Here is a 21,640-nt window from a genome sequence, read left to right as displayed (position 1 = left end):
TCTGAGGACGTTTGTACGCAACAGAGAACATTTCAAAGTTGTCATACGTGGCGGCAACCATCAGTGCAAGTCATTTTGCGCTCACTAGAACGTAGGTCTCCTTTTTGGGAAGTAGACTTGTGACAATATTGTTCCGGTTACTCATATTTGGTGGTAGAGAGTTAAATGCACTCTTTCTGACACTCAGATCTGCAGCTCAGGATCGTGTAGCGGAGGAGTACGAATTCCATTGAAGAGAAAAAGTGACGTTTTACAATTTGCCTACTTCTGCGAAGCTTTTCAGTTTATACTGGCATTCACTAATCTCTATATTATTCCCAATTCTTTGTGTTATATTATGTTTTGTGCACTCCTGTGTGTCTCTAAATAATTCACGGTTCATGTAGCGAAAGAAATATAAACTTCATACAGAAATTGTGAAGATATAGGAGGCTACCATAGACCAGAGAAGGATAAGAAAACTTATTTATATTCTATAGTTATTGCTGCATGAGGAGATACAAGAGAAATATAAATGCAAAAAATAAAATGAAATGTAGTAAAAATTCAATAATTGATGAAATAGCCTACAAAATTAACCTGCCGTATAGTTAAAAACATAAGTTTTTGACAAGGAAACATACTTCAAAACTAGTTAATTGTGCTTTCAAGCCGTGTTAGTACTAGCTCAATACTAATAAATGTTCTGTTGCGGAGAGGACATAATGATCTTGAAATTTTGAGCAGGTATTTACCATTCATGCCTGACAACTCGTAAGTAAGAAAATACCTACCTTATAAATGTATGAAAGATAACAATTCTTAATGATTGGTCAAATATATTTCCTATGGGAGGGCTAAAGTGGGCACAAAATCCAAACGAATTCCATGCAGCTATTCATGGCTGTCTAACTATGAGATCTCCCTTTATCACTAGAGAATAACTAAACACTACGTAATAACTAAGATAAAGTATTAGGTACTAACTCTAGCAGAGGGAACGCTAGTGTGGAGTAAGAGCCTCTAGGAGACGATGGTGCAGAGCAGCGTCGTTCCTATTGCTCCGATTCAGCTGAAGAAACAAGAAATACATTAAGCAACGTCCCTTGATTCTGTATTGATAAATAATTATAATTTAATTTATCAATATATATCGATATGTGTCAATACTGATGTATAATTATCATAGCATAGATTGGTACATTGAGAATCAATGTAACAATGCACTGAGCGAGCCATAACATATCGCGTGGTAAAATCAAGCAAACATGCACACAAATATTCTGCTAAATACTTGTATTATCCGACCCTAGAAGCCGTCAAATCTGCACTAAGATCAGTAAAATTATTTCATATCGTGATTTTTGGTGCGAAGAATTGTTAGAAGCAGCGCAACAGACATTGGGTAGACACATGGAATAAACTCACTAAAGCAATTAAAAACATATGAGGCCGGAAATTAAGATTGGATTTTTATTTAGCAATGAATTCTGTTACTAATGAGAATTTTCTACAAAAAAGTATCAAATGTTTAAACTGACAGTACATGGCGGGTTATATTCATGGTGTTAATTTAATGGTCAATAAGATACAGGCTTCTTAATCGCAGTTACGTACCTTAAAAAAATTTAGTAGAAATATCATTGATACTTCCACCATTGAAACAAAAGACAAAAAAAGAATCGTACAGAAACTCAAGGAATGAAAACTGCTAAATAGAAAATTGTATAAATCTGTCAGAAACTCAAAAAGTAACGCCAACATCAGCATCTATTTGCCACCATGTGCTTTTGTTGTCAAGTACCGTGACTAGCAGGGCGTGGGGGTGGCCCCGGATTCGCTCAACAACGGGCAGGGGTCGGCCACGGCCCGCCACTGGGATGGTGAGCAACAGGGCGCAGCGTCGCTGGTCCAGCAGGGACGCGAGGGCTCGGCAGAAAGTATCGCTCAGCAGCTCCATCTTGCCAACCTCGTCCACGATAAACACCGAGGCTTTGGCGACACCAGCACTACTTGCCTGCAACAGTTTCAACTATTATTTAACATTATGCAGTTTTTAGCGCATTTTCTCATTTAAGGAAAAATTGCACTATTGTGCTCGCCACGTCCGTCCGTCTGTCTGTCTGTCTGTCCGTCCGTGACCTCAAGTTTTAGTCGACGAGAAAATGCGCTCTCTGTCACTCACTGCAGTGAGTACTGAGTTATATTTCTGTTAACAGAAATCATGTGCTTGGCTTTGCACATTTTTTAACTTCAATATTCATTTAATATAACATTCAGCATTCAAATAGCCGATTTTCAAGAATAATAATTTTACCTTTTCCATAAGAGGAAGAGCAACACGTTCAAAGCCCACCACGTCAACAGCATAGCGACCAATCATGGGTAGTCTCGTGCCATCTCCATCACTGCAATGGGATCACTTTTAGATTTCCACCAATTTTCTAAGGAAGCATGCAACTGAAACATTTACTTTTATCACGGTAGTATGTATACATAGCCCTACTCACGACCAAAGACGATTTATGGAACTTTTTTTAATGAATCGGTTTTCTTGCACTTATTGAAAGATTGAGCTGATTAATCTTTTGTACACAAATTCAAATTTTTTACAGAATCAATTTTCTATTTAACAACAACGAAAAATATGGAGTTCTACAAAAAGCGTTTTGAGAGTTCATACACTGATATTAGGATACGGTATAGGTACCGGTACTTAGGAACAAAACCAACTCAGTTGCTAGCATCAAGTTAAGTACAACAGAGTAACACAATTTTTGTGCAACAGCAAATTAAATATGTATTAGCTCAGCATGACAGTCCAAACGTTTGTTGCCATATCTTTGGTCCTAGTTAAACTTCATAAGTAGGTATATCATAGGTCATGCTGTTGTGCAGCCTGAAATACTCACACCAAATGTGAATAGAGGCGAAAGGCCGCCTCCCGTCGGTATATGCGGTACGATATATCAATGATAATCTTGCTAAACATTTGGGGAGATGTAGTACGGTAAGTAATTGCATATGTGGGTTTAACAAAATTCAAGAATACACAGAGCTCAACATAAAAAAATAAAAGCATAAAGTTTCTATAAGCATTTTTTTAAATCCATAAAGATGGAGGCTAATAACTTTAGCTGAAGTAGATAAATAGATATACATATATATTAACCACTTATATTAACCTTATACAACAACCTCTTAATAGCTGCCAGAGGAGCTGTCATGCCCTCTGTAGTAACAATATTGAAGCCAATTCTGTTGCCATGAGTGTCACGCTTCTCAGTTGTGTAGAATCCTGCAACAGAAACCTGCTTCTCTTGGAGCTGCTTCATCAGCTTACAAACCAAAGTAGTCTTGCCAACACCTGAAAAGATTGAGTTTTTAATTTTAGAAGAAATGTCAGCAAGATAATTTGTGGCAACATAGTTTCTGTGTTATCACTCAAAAATGAACAATAGTTATTGTTGGCCTGATGAGTACCGTAGCATGCAATTAGTTCAAATTACAGAGACTGCTGAGATTCTTTTAAAAAGTCAAAATATTAAAAAGTAAATTTCAAATTATTTTTCCATCTAAGAGTCATTATTGTGACCTCCAACAGTTACTTAACTTTTTCATTTTCAAATAAATTTAGAAACAATTAGCTTCAAATAATCAAATTCATTTCTGAAAACTACAAAATTCTAAGAGCATAGATTGGAAATTAACCATATAATAGGAATCATATTTTTAGTTAACAAACCAACTGGCAAGGATATTCAATCTTATGAATAGGTACATTGGTCCATTCAAATAACTTAAATTTGACAACAAATTTAATAGTTAAATTTGAAATATGAGAAAAGATAGAATCAGCACCAAAATTCAATGGGGCATTGAGTGCAATTACATGTTAATTACTAAATGGAAATATGATACCATTACATGAATACCGCTGTACATACTCTGCAATATAAAGTAAAACATCTTAGAAGTAAACAGGGATTATGATCTACCGTCAAACGGGTAATAAGGGACAGGCAGGGTAATAAGGGAAGGGTGGGGTAATAAGGGACTTAATAAGTGACGGGTGGGGTAGGTAATAAAAGGGACAGGCGGGGTAATAAGGGACAGTCCTCCAACATTTCGTAGAAATGTAACAGCTAAACCAATTAAAATATTACCAGCAGCAACTAGTTGGTGGAGGTTCTTTGGAGGGCAATAATTTTTGAACATAATAAGCCAGTTGATATTGGTAACATTTTGGTAAACTTTTAGTTAAGATAGCAAGACCATGATATACACATTCAAGAAGAACATGTCTGATTTATTGCCTGCAAGTTGATTGCTACACATATCATCACAGTTCCTCAAACTACCTAAAATTTTTGCTTTATCTAGAGCAAACTAAAATTGAAAATTTTTGCAAGCATGAAATTCCCAGCTGATTTTTGACTTGTACCCTATAGCATTTCATGATGCAACTGTGTTCATGCAAGCAATAAATGGCATTTCCTGGCATTCATAATGTTGTATATTTAGTACCGTAGGCTTATTTGTTCAATACCTAGAACAACTTCAATAATGATCATAAATTTTAAGAAACAAGATTAGTGAATTGAGGTGTATCTACAAGATAGAATTACTACAAGATACAATTACTACTATGGATAGTAGGTACCAGTATATTGATTGATTTCTCATAAATTATGATAAACTTTCCTTAGGAAAAATCACTCATCAGTTTGGCCAATGCAACTGAAACTTTTCAATTTTACATATATTTACATACTGATATTATTCCAAACTTTCATTTGAATCATGTTCATTTTTTTATTCCATTCAAGCAACATAGATGCATTATGAAGTTAATTTATACATTAAATCTTACCAGGAGGGCCAGTTATGACTATAAATGGGAGAACAGGCAATGATGACATAGCTCTGCCCGATGAAGCAGAAGTGGTGACCTGCAAACAATGATACGGTATGATATTCAATAGACATATAACATTGTAAGGTCAAAATTGAATTATTATATACTTGATTTTATAATTAATATTATATTCAATATATATAGGAATTTTAGTAATCCAAAGCTTTAGTATATGGATGCAGGCATGGAATATTTCTACTTTCAGAGCCACAACTGGAGCTTAATCACTGTTTTGGAGCTGCAAGATTCCCACAAGATGAATTATCTCCTATCTAATTGCTAACAAAAGTGCAAGGTAAAGCAAAAAGATTCAAAATTTATCAAAAATATGGCATTTTTGAGCTTCAAAGTTTTTCAAGCCAACACCTGTCCTGTGTGGAACTTTTATGGAAGTAATATTTTTATATACCTATTGCAAATATTTTTTGCTACAGACCTTAGAAGATCTATGTTTTTAAAATCTCACTTTTCACACTTTTTTAGAGGTCATAAATATATGATTTGTCAACTTGCTTTATGCTACCGTACATAGATACTAAAAATGTTTAACTTGACATCACTATTTTTAGTTTTGCAATATTTTGATTAGTTTAGCTGAACACTGCAACATTTCTACGAAATGTGGGACGACTGTCCTGTTTAGCCCTGCCTGTCCCTTATTACCCCATTTGACGGTATGGGTACAAGTCAACAGTCGCAAGGCTGCTGGTGCAGGTTGCCGGTTGGAGATTGCCTTAGATCTCCATTAGAATTTCATTAATGCTTCAAACCAAAGATGACAATGCCAATACAAGTCCTACAGTCATGTGAACCCATCAACTCTTCCAAAGAATTTGTTTGGATCCCAAACTTTGGCCCAAAGGGAACACAGGAGCATGGGCAGGCATGGAACTGTTGGAACATACAGTATCTATTTTTTTAGGTGATGACTGGACTCAGGAGTTTTCTGGCAATTTTTGGAACTACCAGATTCCTGCTAGATGAATGCCATTACCTCCTATCTAATTATTAAAACAAAATGCATGGTAGGGCTTTGGACCATGAGATTCTAAATGCATTGAAAATTTGTCACTTTGGTCTTTGAGGAAATGGGATTATTTGTAATAAGTAGGAAAATACTAATCACAGTATCTGGGTGAGCCTGTCCATATCAGATCTTAAGTGAAGCTGAAAATTGATCTATAATTTGTTGCTGAACAGTTTTGCCTAAACTTTCAAAACGCTGGGCTGCTGGCCCATTTTTATTAAAAATTTTAATAGTAGTATGAAAGAAGAATACAAACATCTATAATTCAAGAATTTATCTCAATCTCAATTCTCATGCTAATAAATATTTATATTTAATAAGAAAAAATTGCATTATTAATTTTGGGAGTTCAGATAACTAAGGTACATTGCTGAAATTTATTTTGCCATAATTAGGTACCTTCTTACCTCTTAAATACTGAGATATTTGATTAGAATTACCTAACTTGGGAAGTAATGAGTCTGTTATAAACAAGTTAAAGTCTTTAAAATCTCTTTTCATTTCTCAAAAATTGTTAAATTCAGAAAGCATAAAACTGATAAAAGTATGGATAGGCTATTCATCAATCTGCACTTCTGCAGTTCACTGAGCTCAGGCCTCAGCAGCTCCCACCTCAGTGACCTCACCAGTCACAGTCTCTGGTCTCACAGATAGCTATCCTGTCCTGTAAATGGAAATGGCTGCATAACACAAAGTTACTAAGTTATACCTACTTTCAAAATTAAAGATTCAAGTACAAACAGATATAAAAACAAGTTTGCTGAATGATGACTCTGATTCTGATAGATGTAAATTTGCTAGTAACCAGTAGTAAGTGCAAAGCACAACTTCATCAGCATGAGTCCAGAATTTGAAAATAAAAGCTTAAATGAACTTAAAAAGTTTTAAAAAATTTCTACCGGTACATCTAAAAACATAAACATTTTAGATATATCACGTAACTTACACTAAACTCTCTTCTGTAGAGTATATTCGCCTGTAGTGTGACAAATAGAGTACGTACCACGGGGCATGGTGCAATGTTTTTGTTGTTGATTACAGCTTGAATCCTTGAAGGCGAAGTAGCCACGAAGTGTTAGTTTGAACGCATTTGGTCTCTCCTGCTATCGTGGCAGTCGTCCTGGAGACCTGCGGTAACGTATGCGGCAAATCAGAACGATTAGAGTATGAAAGACTAACATAAAGAAATTTGTTAAGTTCTATAGATTGAATTTAATTGGAATTATTAAGTGTAAAAGTCTTTGGCATGTATTCAGGGCAAATTTTACTTTCTTTAGTTACGCATAAATTGATTATATACAGGCCATGGGCCTATTTCTTCAGTGCCGACACTTCTATTCTTCTATTCTATACTGAAGTAACAACGTCTATTTCATACGTTAATGCCTAAAGACATGTGGGTGCCACCAGCAAAAATGCTTGATTGATGATAGCACTTCATGATATTATCAAGATTTCATCTTTGACCCTAGTCATTGAAGATGATTTTTTAAAATCCGATACCCCTTCCTTTTCCCATTTAGTTGCAAATGAAATCTCACCAATAAACGGGCATGAATTCTCGTAGCTTTAATAGCCACCTTAAAACCACAAATACCCAAGAGTTTAAACTGGACATGATTGCAACGCGATGGACATGAGTAAAAAATGTGGCCTCGCTCGCCTGTCTGGATCTGAATCAGAAAGATGAGTCATTTAAGTGCGCACACAACCTTTAAAAGCACTGCACAATCACAGTAATAACTATTGCCAGCTGAATATCTGACCGTTCATCTCCGACATAACACGAAAATGTCATGTTTTCAACGAATATTCAATTATCAAAACTCATGCGAGGCCAAATATTGACCGAGCATAGTAAGTCGAGTATTGTACGATTGAGGATCTTTTCTGTCATTTTCAGGTACGTAGTTTACATTCGTATACTCCAATCCGTGAACTTGCAAAACCGGCCCAAAAAATTACTAAAACGTTCAGATGCTATTGTGATTTCGTTCGTTGTATTACCACCTAAGCCTACCAGGCTACCACCTAAGCTTATCGATGACGATGGGCAGGGTTACTCCTTCCAATCGTAGCTACTAATCAAAAGAGTATGGAAAATCCAATCCGTTCTTATAGGCACTCTGTCTGAAAGTTGATTCACATAAGTAACTTACCATTCTAAATATCCACTGTTTGCCCCTTACAGTTTCAAACCATATCCTTCCTCTATCAGCATGTATAATAAGTTTATATGTGTATGTTTATAAAGGTAAGACAGGTAGATATTTAGATATTTCTACTCAAAATTTGCATTTGCAAGTAGGTGAACGTACTGTATTTCTTGATGCCTTCCGACATATGTTGACCTTGACTCCGAAATATATCATTATTCAAGGAAGAATCCATTTGGAATTTTTTCATAGATGTTACTATTGAACTTAAAATGTGGTATCACTGCAGTTACTGGTTACTCGCTTCATCTCATACAGCTGGATGAAAATCGCCTATTTTCGTCAAGGTGCTTCATTGCAACACACGAGAAGGTATCCATTCAGATCGTGTTATTTCCTCCTCTTGATGTTATATAAGATACATAATTTTCACAGTATTCTGCCGTTTTATTAGTTGCCGTTCATCTCATTTGATCACCAATATTACATGTGGAGGTTTTTTGCGATGTTGATAATTTATAACAGGGCCAGTCATTAAATTAGTCATTTAAATACACACTTCACTTGAATTTTTTAGTAATGTTGCAGTAAATCTTCACTATAGACGACAATTTTGTTTTATCAATTTCTAATATTTTATTCAAGCTGAACATTGATTTTATTGATTTTCTTTCTATCCACACGTAATGGTAATCAGAATCAGCGTTGGTTTGGCCGTTAGACATTTCGCCATAGTAGAATATTGACAGCTTGTTGTGGTCTCAAACCCGCACCTCTCAGCTCCAATCTTATAGCAGTCTAAACTGTCACAAATGGACCAAACTGTATTCAAAATCGAAAAAAATTGTTTTTTCTTAGTTCCCGCGAGAAATAACATAGGCACTTTATATGGAATTATGTAAAAAAAAAAACAAATAAATTATTACAAATTATTTTCCAAACATGATTCCACAGCTTGAAATTTTCCAGAATAACTTATGAGTGATATTTTATTTGAGTCAAATTTATACCTCATGAGTGAAATATAAGTTTTGTGTCTTTTATTGAACAGTTAAAAGACAAGAAAAGAATATTTTCATCATAAAATTGTAATTGATCATAAGTCAACAATCCCCAAACAGCAAATCTTTTAAATCAAGATTGTTGCCTATTGTTGCCAACATGAGCGATTGTTCTGATCGAACATCTGGTCGACATGGACGATGTCCCAGCACACTTGTTGGACCACACTTGTGGTCCAACATCACACCTACCACAGAATGCGAGATATACATTAATATTGGAATACTGGTTGTACATTTTCCTTGCCTTTAGTTTGTGAATTAAAACCGTGGAAGTACGACGCGCATTGTGTTCAGTAAGGTGTAAATACAGAGTTGAAATTATCTGAGTGAAAGTTCGCAAAGAAAATAATTAATAAATTTATTTATTATTAATAGCATTAATTAACTCATGGTTTTTGGATAATTAGTGATCATTAACCAATATTTGATGATTTTAGTCTCATATTAATAAACAAAAATTAGTCATGTCATTCACGCGGTGCACAGAGCCTCGATTAGAAGCGTTTATATACGTTAACTGACTTCAAAACAAATATTTTCCTATCTAAAAACCTATGCAAGTCCAGAAATATTGCTACAATGTTTCTCTTTTCATGTCTAATAGCTTAAACTATTCATTAATATTATGGATGCTTCGTTCCCATGTTCGATAACTGTAATTAAAATGACTCCATATCCGATGGTACTGTTTCTGACTTATTTTGTTTTACATTTTGATAATTATCAGAAAATAAATATAATGTTACGATGAGAATCATCTACATCTGTATGAGTTACATGGATTTATATGGGTTAAAAAGGGTTACATGGATTTATGAAGTCGTAAGTCACTTAGGTGACCACCAAGCAATCCAGGATGGGTTTCAGTGTCATTCTAAGATAATTTTAGGAATTAGTTTCAAAATTTAATGATAATTGATGATTTAAAATTGAACATTCAATTCTTAACTTCCACGCTCCAGGATCCTCTCTGTAACACAAATCAAGTGAAGTGCTCCATAATATGATTATTTCTGTATACATTACTTCAAAATACAGTTATTTATTTATTTCATATTTCAAAAGTCATCCGCCCATCAGCAAACTTGAAGCATAGCAGAGATTTTGAAAGATTTTTGATGCTCAAATTTGTTTTGAATGGGAATTGAGATATTCAGTATCTAAATATATATGTCCTCATTCAAAATGAAACATTTCAGTAATAATGGTTTTAATATTTACTTTTGATCATTAATTATCAATAAAAAAATCTGTTTTTATTAAAGTTGCCAAACACAGTATACAACATACATTTTTTGACATTAAAACAAATCTAAATTATAAAAAAAATTTAAATTCATTAAGAAACTCCTATAAAATAACGTATATAATTGGTATGCTCTGTTTGATTTTCTTGCAACAACTCCACTGCACAAGACTGCACTGCACAAGACTGCACTGCACAAGACTGCTACTGCACTACACAAGACTGCACTGCACAAGACTGCACTGCACAAGACTGCACTGCACAAAACTGCACACTCTCCAAAATTTTCCCCTCTCTATCGCGCCTGTTCTAAAATATACCTCAAGTCATTACTCTCATGCACCTCATTTAGTAACATTTCCATTAAAACCAGCCTGTCCGTTTCATTTACTGTTAAGTAGAATTGTTTGCGAAGGATTTGCATATACGATTACTCGTCATGATTCCTCAATAAAATTATCTTCCGTTAAAACAAAACATATACATTGGTTGAAATAGAAAAATAATATTTGCATTGCACAAGTGGAATGACTGGCAAGTAAAACCATTTATTTCGAACATAAATCACGGCGTAAGAACAGTTGTATACCGTTATAGGAATCTTCATAATTAAAACACACGCATCAAATAAGCATTTACTTCTCTTCACTTGCTAGCCTAAACCAAAGTAAAACTTATGATTATAACTAAATTTACCATGTGCAAATTAACACCCGAGATACAGGGAACAGAATTAATAAAAACAGTGGACTTGAGAACTAGGAATTCAAAGTTTCACTTCATATATTACCTGCAGGTTGTATATAATAATATAATATATGATCTTCCCTCGTCACCTTTGTGAAGGTTTTTCACTTGTCCTCACGATTTAATCTTAAACATTCTTCCCTTTGTCCGGTATAATGTTCATACGTTACTACGGTATGTTAGCCAGCATAGGCAGGCACTTTACGACCAAGCACAGAACTGTAGTCACACAATCCGAGCTTTAACTCAATAATTTGATAAGTTTTAACCACAACGCAGCAGCTGCAATACCCGACGGAATTGCGCTACGTATATATTACGATGCATTTACTTAAATGTACGTGCTTTTATTGTTCGCAATGAATTTTTTCAAGAAATGCTTCGTAATCGTCAGAAATCGTGCAAGAACCATAACGCGTATCAAATTATTCCACCCTTTACACCAAAGAATTTTTTTCACAACCATCATGCATGAAGCACTCACCCTTTTTCCTCTCACCCGTCCCCATATATGATGCATATAACCCTCATATCATACACTCCTGCTCTCACAATAAGAAGTAGGTCTCCACATCAGCAACACATGAAGCATACATTAATACCTTATCATTACTTTGCCTTCAATTATATATTACCTCATAATTAAGATTGCCCGAATCAAAGTCTGTCTTAGTGGAGCATCACAATTGAATGGATGAATGGAGCGTAGCAGTTGCTAAGCAGCTTAAGAATGCTCTTGGTTGGGAAGGTGATGTGAGACCAATTACAGCTCTAGCATACATAGCGTGGCCAGTAGCGATGAAACATGGTGATGTTCGCACGAAATAATCCTCCTATTTTTATGCTATGAATTATTGTGTCGAGGGAATAAACCCAAATTTTGTCTTGTGCTTCTCAGAAAAGATGAGATATTTTATTGCTTTTAATTCTGTATTGTGTCGAGGGAATAAACCCAATTGTTTCCTGATGCTTTTGATAGAAAATGAGATATTTTATTGCTTTTAATTCTGGGAGAGCTGCTTCGTCCTGGATCATATCTCTACGATAAACCACAAAAAATTATTGTGATCGTTCTATATGTTGTGAAAGCCACTATAATTCTGTCGAAAAACGAATGAGCTTTAAAATCGATTGTTAGTGATCATTCTACTTCGTAGAGGCCGCTATTATTCAATTTAAAATCATAGTGAAATAGTTATCCTCTAAGGCTGTTGATAAAATATAGGTGAAAGAGTGTGCGCGTTTAATTTTAGAAGCAAAAATACTACAGATTGAGCTAATTATCACCGGTTGGAAATTCGTTAGCTTTACCGCAGAAATTAGGCTATCAAATGATTGCCAGGAAAAATAATTTGTCATGAAATGATTATTAAATATTTTTCCTAACGGAATTGTTACTAAATACTATGAAATTCAAGGCATATTTGGTTGAAAACTCAGATTATCGCAAAGTAACACAGTAATGACAACCGTTAGCTGCCAGAGTTAAACGACGTCTCTCCTCCCAAACTTCAACACGATTCTCCCTGAAATTAAACTTTTCTTATCACAAATTCTCCCTCTCATCTAACCTGCGCTGTAATACCTCTTCCCCTGAACTTGCTTTCATCTTCTTCTCAATAAAAATCCCATTAACGCATTAGATTCAATTAAACATTCAATTAAAACGCTCCAAATAAAATTAGTACTTGACGCGTGGCAGTTAGCACTAAATCCAAATCCTAATCCATGTTGTCATGCATCAGCAGCTGATAAACAAAAACAAAGCAAAGCACAGAAAAGTCTGAACTGCCAGTTTCTTTAAGGGGTTATTTATTATTGTGCTGTTGGTTCCTTTCTTCACTCCTGAGATTCCACGAGATATAGAATTATTATATCATTGCTCCGTATTTTTACATAAAGTAATTGTTTAATACCCGCCACGATTTAATCAGAAGATAATTAATATTGGGAGTAAAAACGATGATTTATGTAAAATTATAGATAATACAAACCATTTAGAGTATTTTCCTACTCTAATCTGTGTGTTTATTCCTTTGAATATTTGAACATTCATGGTGCAGATTACACGACGAATTTGTCTACAATCAATAAGGCTACCTTGGTAACCAATGCACTGCCTCCACCCTATGTCGCTCGGACCTTGAAACTTCACTGCTCGGTCAGCCTAAAACAATTCGCACAAACACTGAATGATGGCATAGCGTTATCGTATTAACCTCATCAAAAACTATTCAAGTCAACCAAGCTGTAGTTCATCAACATAGCCGCAGTGGAGGGTGTTCACTTATGACAGATTTTATAATTAATTTCTTATAGTTCGTAGAAACAAGACCTTATATATTAAAATTTGTGTGGGAGTTCGAGATAGTAAATTATTTGAAATTAAAGTTGTATGAATTTAATTGCAAACGACTCTACGGGGTTATCGCGTAATATTTAGATAGCGTTTTAGCTAATTTAGCAACGATCTTGTATTGCCAATGTATTTTTTACCATTAATACGCTACTGAATCATCTTTTTGCGAGAGTTTTCCTTCGAAATTTGTTTGAGGCAGAACGGGACAGGATTTTTGAGTAATTCTATGAGAGCTGAAACAGTTTTTTTCGCTCAGTCGCCATCAACACCTGAGCGTAAAGGCTATCGAGCTAGTTTTAGTTTTTGCATTTAATGACAAACAAAAAGAGTCTTTTGTCCTAACAGAATTCACACGGCGCTAAATCTATAATTAATTTATCTTCCAGTATGCTACAGTTTGTCTATTTTCAAGTATCAACAAGAATTTAAAAGCTTACAACACGCCAAATAAATTCATAATATCATTATATGGAATATGTAGACGACTAGCGCCATCATCACTTCAGAACCTGGAAGAATGTAGCTACAACCAATAGAGAAAAGTTGGTGTAAACATGAAAGTGTTAAAAATCTGAGTACCAAATACACACAGCAAGGGACTTAAAAAAATATTGATTACATAATTCAAGCGTACTAGAATTGGAGACATTTATAAGGTAAGGTTTCAGGTATAAAATCCAGAAGGAATCCTTACATGCAAGGCAACAGAGGCGGAGCTAAAACCTTTTAATGGCTCTCGGACACTGACTTGTTACACTCTGCAGAGTGGAGCCAGGTGCTCAGCTGAATAGAGAAAATACAGTCTTTATGTCATATCTATTGAATGTTTTTATTGATTATTGTCATCGATTTTTTCTGTATACTTCAGGTTTTTACCTGATGATGGAGCATTTCTTCGAAACGTTAATAATATGGCGAATTTGCTTCTTGTTAAATTCTTTATAAATTCGTAGTGCAAAACACTAATGATATAAGAATTTCTATCGGCAATATAAGCAAATTTCATTGAGAGCACGTTTTAAATCTGGGCAAACAATGCGAAAATGTTTTCGGAAAGTTTGTAAATTTGTTCGATGTGACATGAAGTGTAAACCGAAACGAGGATGGAAGAAGGCATTGGCAGCTTTAATTGTCGCCAGTGCACTTTTGCACTTGTACTTCATCTTACGAATCCCATACTACGACATCCTTGGTGAACTTCAACGCATAAATTTAAATAAACCTGACCAAATGTCGTCACTGACGCCGCCATCATCTGACGCTGCATCGAATCATGAAGCCGGAAAGAATGACTCAATACTGTCAATAATCGATGGAAAAACATATGTTTCAACGAAGGGATTGAGAGATATAAAGACAGAGGTTCCCTTAAAAAATCAACAGGAAAACAATGGATTTTTGAAAAAAATTACACAGAGTATGGCAGTGATTGGAGTACCTGATAAAACAAAGCAAAAAGGCACGAAGGCTGTGGCTGTCAAGAAAAATCCCCAAGATGCGCCTTCTGGATTAAGTAGAGATGAAATCTTTGCACACTTTGTGCTTCCATCATTGGACTGGAAAAAGAAAACCGGTCCAAATGACAAAAAAATTGTTTATGACTTGTCCGAGAAGGCCAGGGCTGAGGGAAGAATTGGCCCTTTCATTGTAGATAGTAAAAGAATCTTTAAAAGCTTAATGTTTTACAATGGAACGCGCTTGCAAGAGGCTAATAGAACGAAACCCAAAGATACTACTAGAAGCAAAATTCTTTCAGAGTCTTTCAACGAAATCTCGCAACAGGTTCAGAAAATGAATGAACAATCCAATGCATCACTAATATTGCTAACTCGTTCTAAACCTACAGCAACGACACTAATGTCATCACGCATGTCTGAATCTTCCGTTCAAGTTACGCAAAAGCAGCGAATATCGCAAACTGTGATTGAATTTAAGGGAAAAACTTCCGTTGCGACTCTACTACCAAAAGGAAGCGATGCAGCGAAGACTGAGAACATTACTTTAAAATCTGGTCCAAAGACGGAACCGGCCAAAAAATCTTCAAGGACAGTTCCGCTTTCCCACAAAATAAGCTCTGACGAAGTTTCACTCAATGAATCTCAGATAAGTATCATCAAAGAAAGAATTTCTGCCATCAACGATGAACAAAAAATATACAACGCAGAAAAATTCGGCCCATTATTGATTGACTCAACTCTCATTGTAGTACAGGTTTGTCATTAAGAATTAATTTTAAAGAATTTAAACGGTTTGGCAGATAAAATGAGTTATATTTCTGAAAAATTATTATATATCAGTTGAAAAAAGTGTATGAAGTTAGACCATTTTACCATATGGCTTTCAAGCACAGCTCCAACTGGTGGCGAAAAAACACAATAGGCTCTTTATTTTCTACATAATATGGGCACTAGAAGAACCAAAATCATAAGTTCAGAAGTCGTATATTACCAAATTTGGTCTTGCCTTGATTCTTCATCGAGTTTGTATTTTTCCAAGGTCCACAATCGGGAAGCAACTCTGAAGTTGCTGATACGCAGTCTTTCAGAGGCCAGACATATCAACGAGTCTTTGGTGATCTTTAGTCACGACCTTTGGAGTGACGAAATAAACTTGATTGTTCGGAATATCACCGCATTCCGAACGATGCAGATTTTCTTTCCGTTCAGTGTACAATTACATCCCAAAAAATTTCCTGGCCAAGATCCAAGAGACTGTGCTAGGAACCACAAGCGTTCGAAGCAGTAAGAGATGAAAAATATAAATTTACTAACTTAAATAAATTTAGTAGCTACACGTTATTTCCTATATCTATTTCAAATCTTACTGGAACATAGATTATAGTAACACTCATATTTGTTTTTCCGATCTGATGGTTGAGGATAGAATATCAAGACGTCACTAATAATGTGATCATTTTATTATCAGAAGGCAAAAATCATGACGGCAAAGAACTTAATTATTGCTTAATATCAATTCCCAGACAGAAATCGTTGCGATTCAGGATTTGCCAAAACGAAGACTGGCCTGACTCCTTCGGTCACTTCAGGGAGGCATTCTATACGCAAATAAAACATCACTGGTGGTGGAATAAGTTCAGGTAAAATGAAAAAGTTAAGGTAATCTATCGAAACTAATGTATAATTTTGGTTTATAAGTGGTAGAAGAATTTATCGAATGAATAGCTGTCTATAAGAGATTCGAAAAAACTTTCTTGCGCAAAGAATATCTTCACGCAGCGGTCCAAGTTGAGACTTTTGTTTTCATGTTAAATTATAGTTCCAAATTTTACTATCTGCTAGGACGAGCTGATCCTGCACTCACATTATTCGATATTGATAACTTTAGCTCCATTCGTGTTTAAAAAGTCAAAACGAAAATATATGAATTGGGGCCAGATGTGAAACTGGAAAGGCGCCCGATGATAGTAGAATAAAAAATTAGATCTAATTTAACGAGAAATAATATCAAATATTTTTATAAATCCTTCGTTCACATTAAGAATACGGGTTCCAAGAAGAATTCATTCTAGCTGTTCTAGCATGACAAAAAAAACATTTGTTGAGGCAAAATTAAGTTAGAATTATTATATTCATATAATTCAAATTCTCTTCAGTTCATATATTTGACTAGAGGTAAATAATTGTGAAATTGTTTTTTGTGTTAAGCTTATAGATGAAGACATAAAAAGACGCATTTTATGCTAGTACAAGCTTGAAGCAACAAAATATCTTCTACATTTAATTTAAATCAGGTCCTTAAGATTCAAATAACAATTAATGAAAACTTCAACTCTTGAGTAGCATGTTCAAATTCCGGCATTAACAAACAATTGTGTATTCGTGCGTCATGAAGTTGCGCATGGACACTGCAACTAATTTCGCTATAAATACAGTCTCATTGCAGTAGAACATACACTCAAAGAAATGCGTGGGAATTTGCCCAAAGAAAGATGCACTTTTTATTTGTGCAGTTCATCATGAATCGACAGAAGTGAGTAGGGCGAGAAAGTGCGTCACTCTCTGGATAGTAATTATTGCTTAATTTCTCGTGCGCATAAACATTCGTATCGCGGATACGCAAGATATTTGAGCAGCTACAAGTCACCCACGACTTTTGCGTGACTCTGTTTTTGTGACCAATTTCTTCCAAATTATTTAGTACAAACCCTTCGATAATTATATATAAATATTATGTATTATCGCTGCGCAGGATATTTAAAGTCCTGAACGTTAGCCGCAGCTGGTCCAGCGCAACGTTAAACCGATTTCTTAATAACGAAAGACCATCCGTGGTAATGATATCTAACTATTCTGTACTTGGCTGCGCAGGGTGTTTTATGAGCTGAACATCACCCGCAACTGGTCCGGCCCGACGTTGTGTCATCCGATTCTTCATAACGATGGACAATCTGCGATAATGATATTTAATTATTCTGTACTTGGCTGCGCAGGGTGTTTGACGAGCTGAACATCACCCGCAACTGGACCGGCGTGGCACTGTTCTTGGAGGACGACCATTACGTTGCTCCAGACTTCCTCCATGTCCTGGAGCAACTCAAGCAGCTTGCCGTCAGCGCTCAGGGACGCTTCCTCTCACTAGCCAACCTGGAGAAATCGAATATCAACAATGACCGAAATTTCGTTAGTATAGACGATGTCTAAAATGCTTAGTATTTGAAATTTTAATGAGGTACCATTTTATGTAACATATTTGTCAAAATAATATATGTACATATAGGTTTGCATTAATTGAGCAAGCAAGCTTGTCATTAAAGAAAATGATTTTTTAACCAAATAAACCATCTGAACCACGCCAACATTTATACAACTTATTACCACGCCAACATTTATATAATTTTTTACATCGTTTGAATTACCTTATACAAACTTCAACTTATAAGCACATTTTAATAACAGGCCTACCGCGCGACGCCAGGCAGTCCTAAATTCAACACGGGACTTGCGTTCGACCAGGTCGCGTGGTCGCTCATCAGATCCAAAGCCAATTTCTTCTGTTCATATGACGACTACAACTGGGACTGGACCTTAGCAAGCCTCATGTACAGCGATAAGCGACTCATTGACGTAGCTTTTGCTGTAAAAACATCGCGTGTGTTTCATCTGAAGTCGTGGTGAGTGCGTATCAAATTTCTGTAAAAATATCGTCGGTATGTCGTGTGAAGTCGGGTGAGTAAATAATTAATTTGCTTTGAAAACATCGCGTATGTTTCATCTGAAGTGAAGTCGTGGTAAGTATTTAATTTATGTAACAGCATGATGAGTATTCCTTATGAAGTCGTAGTGAGAGTGCGATTTAAACAGTTTTTAAATTAAGCTCTGAAACTCTTCAACATTACACGCCGGGTAATGATAATTTCATATCACTTATAACAATATTTGGAGCCATGTGACTGTATTGACTTTGAAGCTAAAAGTTAGTGATGTACGTTCAAAAATGATCAGTCGTTTAAAGCGAAATTGAATGATTATGGGGTTCACAGCTAAATTGAAATAAGCATAACCTTAATCTTACATGTAAAATAATAATATATATTTTAATTTTATCGCTTAACCACTTATGAAATATTTTTTATTAAAATAATAAATTATTTATTACATTTTTTAAGAATTTTTAATTAATCAATTACTTAATTAATAGCTAGTTATTAATTAAATGTTTAAATAACAATTATGTAATTAATTAAGATATATTAATTATTAAAAATTTTCTTTTAATTATAAAGTGCGCTTTATTAAAAATATGTTTCAGTGGAACACATTCAAAAGGTTCTAGCTGCTCGAACGGAGCACCAGACGCCGAAGTGGTGCCGAAACTTGCCGCCCTGAAGCCCTACCTCTTCCCCGAGTCTTTGGTTCTCCAGGGGACGCTGCAAGGCTCGCCGCTTAGGAAGGGTAACGGAGGCTGGGGCGACCGTAGAGACCAGGAACTGTGCCTCGCCATGGCTAATGGAACAGCGTCTGAAATGACCCTTCACCGTATCCAAAATATGACCGAAGTTCTTCCCTAAAATTAAAAAAAAACAGGATAGACAGAGAACTGTTTTCGCTAATGGAACATCGTCTGAAATGACCCTTCAGCGTATTCAAAATATAACAGAAGTTCTTCCCTAATAAAACAGGATAAACAAAGAACTGTTTTTTCTGAAGGAACTGCGTCTGAAATGACCCTTCAGCGTATCCAAAATATGATTGGAAGTTCAACCGATCAATCAAAGAAAATTACCAGAATCTAAGACGTAACGTTTATCGAAGTTTGAGTGGCGAAGTATGTGCTATTAGTGCAGAAAATTGGTACACTCATAGATATTAAAATAACTTTGTCCAAATATCGATGAAATTTGTGCCTTGTGTGTTTCGGACCTAGTTTGGTCCGGCTATAGCTCATATAAGTGCTAAGGAAACAGGCACTTTAGAATTTATAAGAATTTGGAATATGCTTTATTAGCATCCGTATTTTTAAAATCATATGGTTAGTGTTAGCGATTTGGCTCACTTATTCTTAGCCATTATTTGATTTTAACACTCGCACCTCTTGGAAACTGATAAAACGACTATACTAATACTGAACTGATACTAAATAATCTATACTGAACTGAAGTAATCTATAATCTATACGATACTGAACTGATTTATGGAATGGATTTTTTTCAGTATGACTGACTGCGCATATATCACATTTATCGTTACTAATGACAGGATCATTATTTAACATATTTATAAGCGCAAACTCGTTTTTATCTAACACTTCAATTTAGTTTCAATTCAGTCTAAAGGCGCCATAAGATCAAAATCCTTTTTTGAATAATCTTATTCAGAATATAAATGCAATTTAAATTATGAATGAAATAAAATGATAAAAATTTCTAAATGTAGTTCGCAAAATAAGGTGCTACCGGCAGGTCACATACGAAGGAAAAATTCCCATTATTAAAGAGTATGATAAAAAAGACAAGGGCTAATTATAGTCGCAGTATTCAAATTGCATTATTTAAAAAAGCTTCTCAGCCGGAATTTAAATATAGGGAATTAATTTTATTCCATATGTTTACATTATTTCTCATTTAATTAATAGACAAAATTCCATCCGCCCCCAAGCTCAATTTCCAAAGTATATAATCAAGGAAATAATTACATGAATCGAAACGTTAATACTATAATGTGATCAAGAAGATATTGTTTCTTCCACCTGATGCATGTTGGCGTGCTGAAAAGGCACATATGTCTTACATCTATAAGTAAGAGGACGAAGCAAAATAGTTTTATTTGGTACCCAGCGTCAATTAGCTAAAATAGTGCCATGTATTGTCACACAAATACACCCGTTCACAATTGGTCTACGTATAAATGAATGAATTTCTATTATAAAGTTTCACGACGTCTTTAGAGTCGCCAGTTCACACCTGCACCAAGTCAGGTTTTTGATCTGCATTGTTAAGTTCAACTGCCTCCAACTGCCGTTGTGAAAGAACGTTCTATTCTAGTCATTAAAATTATGCACACGCTTTGAATTTCTCGCACTGGAAATATAAATAAACTATTTCTTTTCACCAAGATTACTTGTGCACGGATTAATAACCCTGTATCTGTAGGCTAATAAAAGACAATACAAAAGTAGAAGTTTAATAGTAACTCAAATAGATCATATAGAAGCATGAAGTGGGCAAGAATTCAGCATTGAGTTTGAATATTTATTTACTTTTTTCATTTGGCAAACGATTTCAAAGCCATATTTAGGATTTGATGGATTTTTGATAGGATCAACAGAATTTGATGTGTCCAGTGGGAAAATAAAAGACTGGGAGAAGTACGAAAGATTGTTTTTCTTCAAACCACATTTCTTTTGCGTCCGGACAACAGGGTTTGAGAAATTCTGCCTGTGATATAGTTACTGTATTTTGGGTGCGGACAATAGGGTTTGAGAAATTCTGCCTGTGATATAGTTCTGTCTCTTATACACATCTAGATGTGTATAAGAGACAGCCTCATAACGTCATACGTAGCTCCTCATAACGTCATACGTAGCTCCTCATAACGTCATACGTAGCTCCTCATAATCTCATACTTTTCAATGTCTTTCTTATAACGTTTTTTAAGCCTTTGCTGTCCTATGGTCGCGAGTTTTAT

At 35.2% G+C, this 21,640-nt stretch overlaps 2 protein-coding genes across 2 annotated transcripts; one reads left to right on the top strand and one right to left on the bottom strand.

Moving 5' to 3' along the window:
• Nucleotides 1-412: 412 nt before the first annotated feature.
• Nucleotides 413-7,025, bottom strand: LOC108674960 (cancer-related nucleoside-triphosphatase homolog). Its single transcript, XM_018162957.2, has 6 exons — nucleotides 6,871-7,025; nucleotides 4,853-4,931; nucleotides 3,178-3,346; nucleotides 2,297-2,387; nucleotides 1,784-1,996; nucleotides 413-1,051 (listed from the first exon to the last, which is right to left on the bottom strand). The coding sequence occupies exons 2-6, from the start codon at nucleotides 4,899-4,901 to the stop codon at nucleotides 983-985; spliced, it is 591 nt and encodes a 196-aa protein (XP_018018446.1). The 5' UTR covers nucleotides 4,902-4,931; nucleotides 6,871-7,025; the 3' UTR covers nucleotides 413-982.
• Nucleotides 7,026-14,260: 7,235 nt separating this feature from the next.
• On the top strand, nucleotides 14,261-21,299 carry LOC108674922. Its single transcript, XM_018162910.2, has 6 exons — nucleotides 14,261-15,707; nucleotides 15,993-16,237; nucleotides 16,477-16,593; nucleotides 17,947-18,136; nucleotides 18,413-18,627; nucleotides 19,266-21,299. The coding sequence occupies exons 1-6, from the start codon at nucleotides 14,532-14,534 to the stop codon at nucleotides 19,522-19,524; spliced, it is 2,202 nt and encodes a 733-aa protein (XP_018018399.1). The 5' UTR covers nucleotides 14,261-14,531; the 3' UTR covers nucleotides 19,525-21,299.
• Nucleotides 21,300-21,640: the final 341 nt, after the last annotated feature.

Source organism: Hyalella azteca, unplaced genomic scaffold (genome assembly GCF_000764305.2).
Source record: "Hyalella azteca isolate HAZT.00-mixed unplaced genomic scaffold, Hazt_2.0.2 contig4930, whole genome shotgun sequence".
NCBI classification, from domain to species: domain Eukaryota; kingdom Metazoa; phylum Arthropoda; class Malacostraca; order Amphipoda; family Hyalellidae; genus Hyalella; species Hyalella azteca.
The sequence above is the reverse complement of the archived record's forward strand: the minus strand, read 5'-3'. Positions and strand labels throughout refer to the sequence as shown.

What these genes read in the sequence shown, in the direction of transcription:
- LOC108674960 (XM_018162957.2), bottom strand. Translation starts at nt 4,901, where the DNA reads ATGTCATCATTGCCTGTTCTCCCATTTATAGTCATAACTGGCCCTCCT. An exon ending in CTCTTCCTCTTATGGAAAAG is followed by an intron (nt 1,997 to 2,296) that starts GTAAAATTATTA and finishes AAACTGTTGCAG; the next exon opens with GCAAGTAGTGCTGGTGTCGC. An exon ending in CCCACGCCCTGCTAGTCACG is followed by an intron (nt 1,052 to 1,783) that starts GTACTTGACAAC and finishes TTGTTTCTTCAG; the next exon opens with CTGAATCGGAGCAATAGGAA.
- LOC108674922 (XM_018162910.2), top strand. Translation starts at nt 14,532, where the DNA reads ATGCGAAAATGTTTTCGGAAAGTTTGTAAATTTGTTCGATGTGACATG. An exon ending in TGGTGGTGGAATAAGTTCAG is followed by an intron (nt 16,594 to 17,946) that starts GTAAAATGAAAA and finishes TTGGCTGCGCAG; the next exon opens with GGTGTTTGACGAGCTGAACA. An exon ending in GTGTTTCATCTGAAGTCGTG is followed by an intron (nt 18,628 to 19,265) that starts GTGAGTGCGTAT and finishes AATATGTTTCAG; the next exon opens with TGGAACACATTCAAAAGGTT.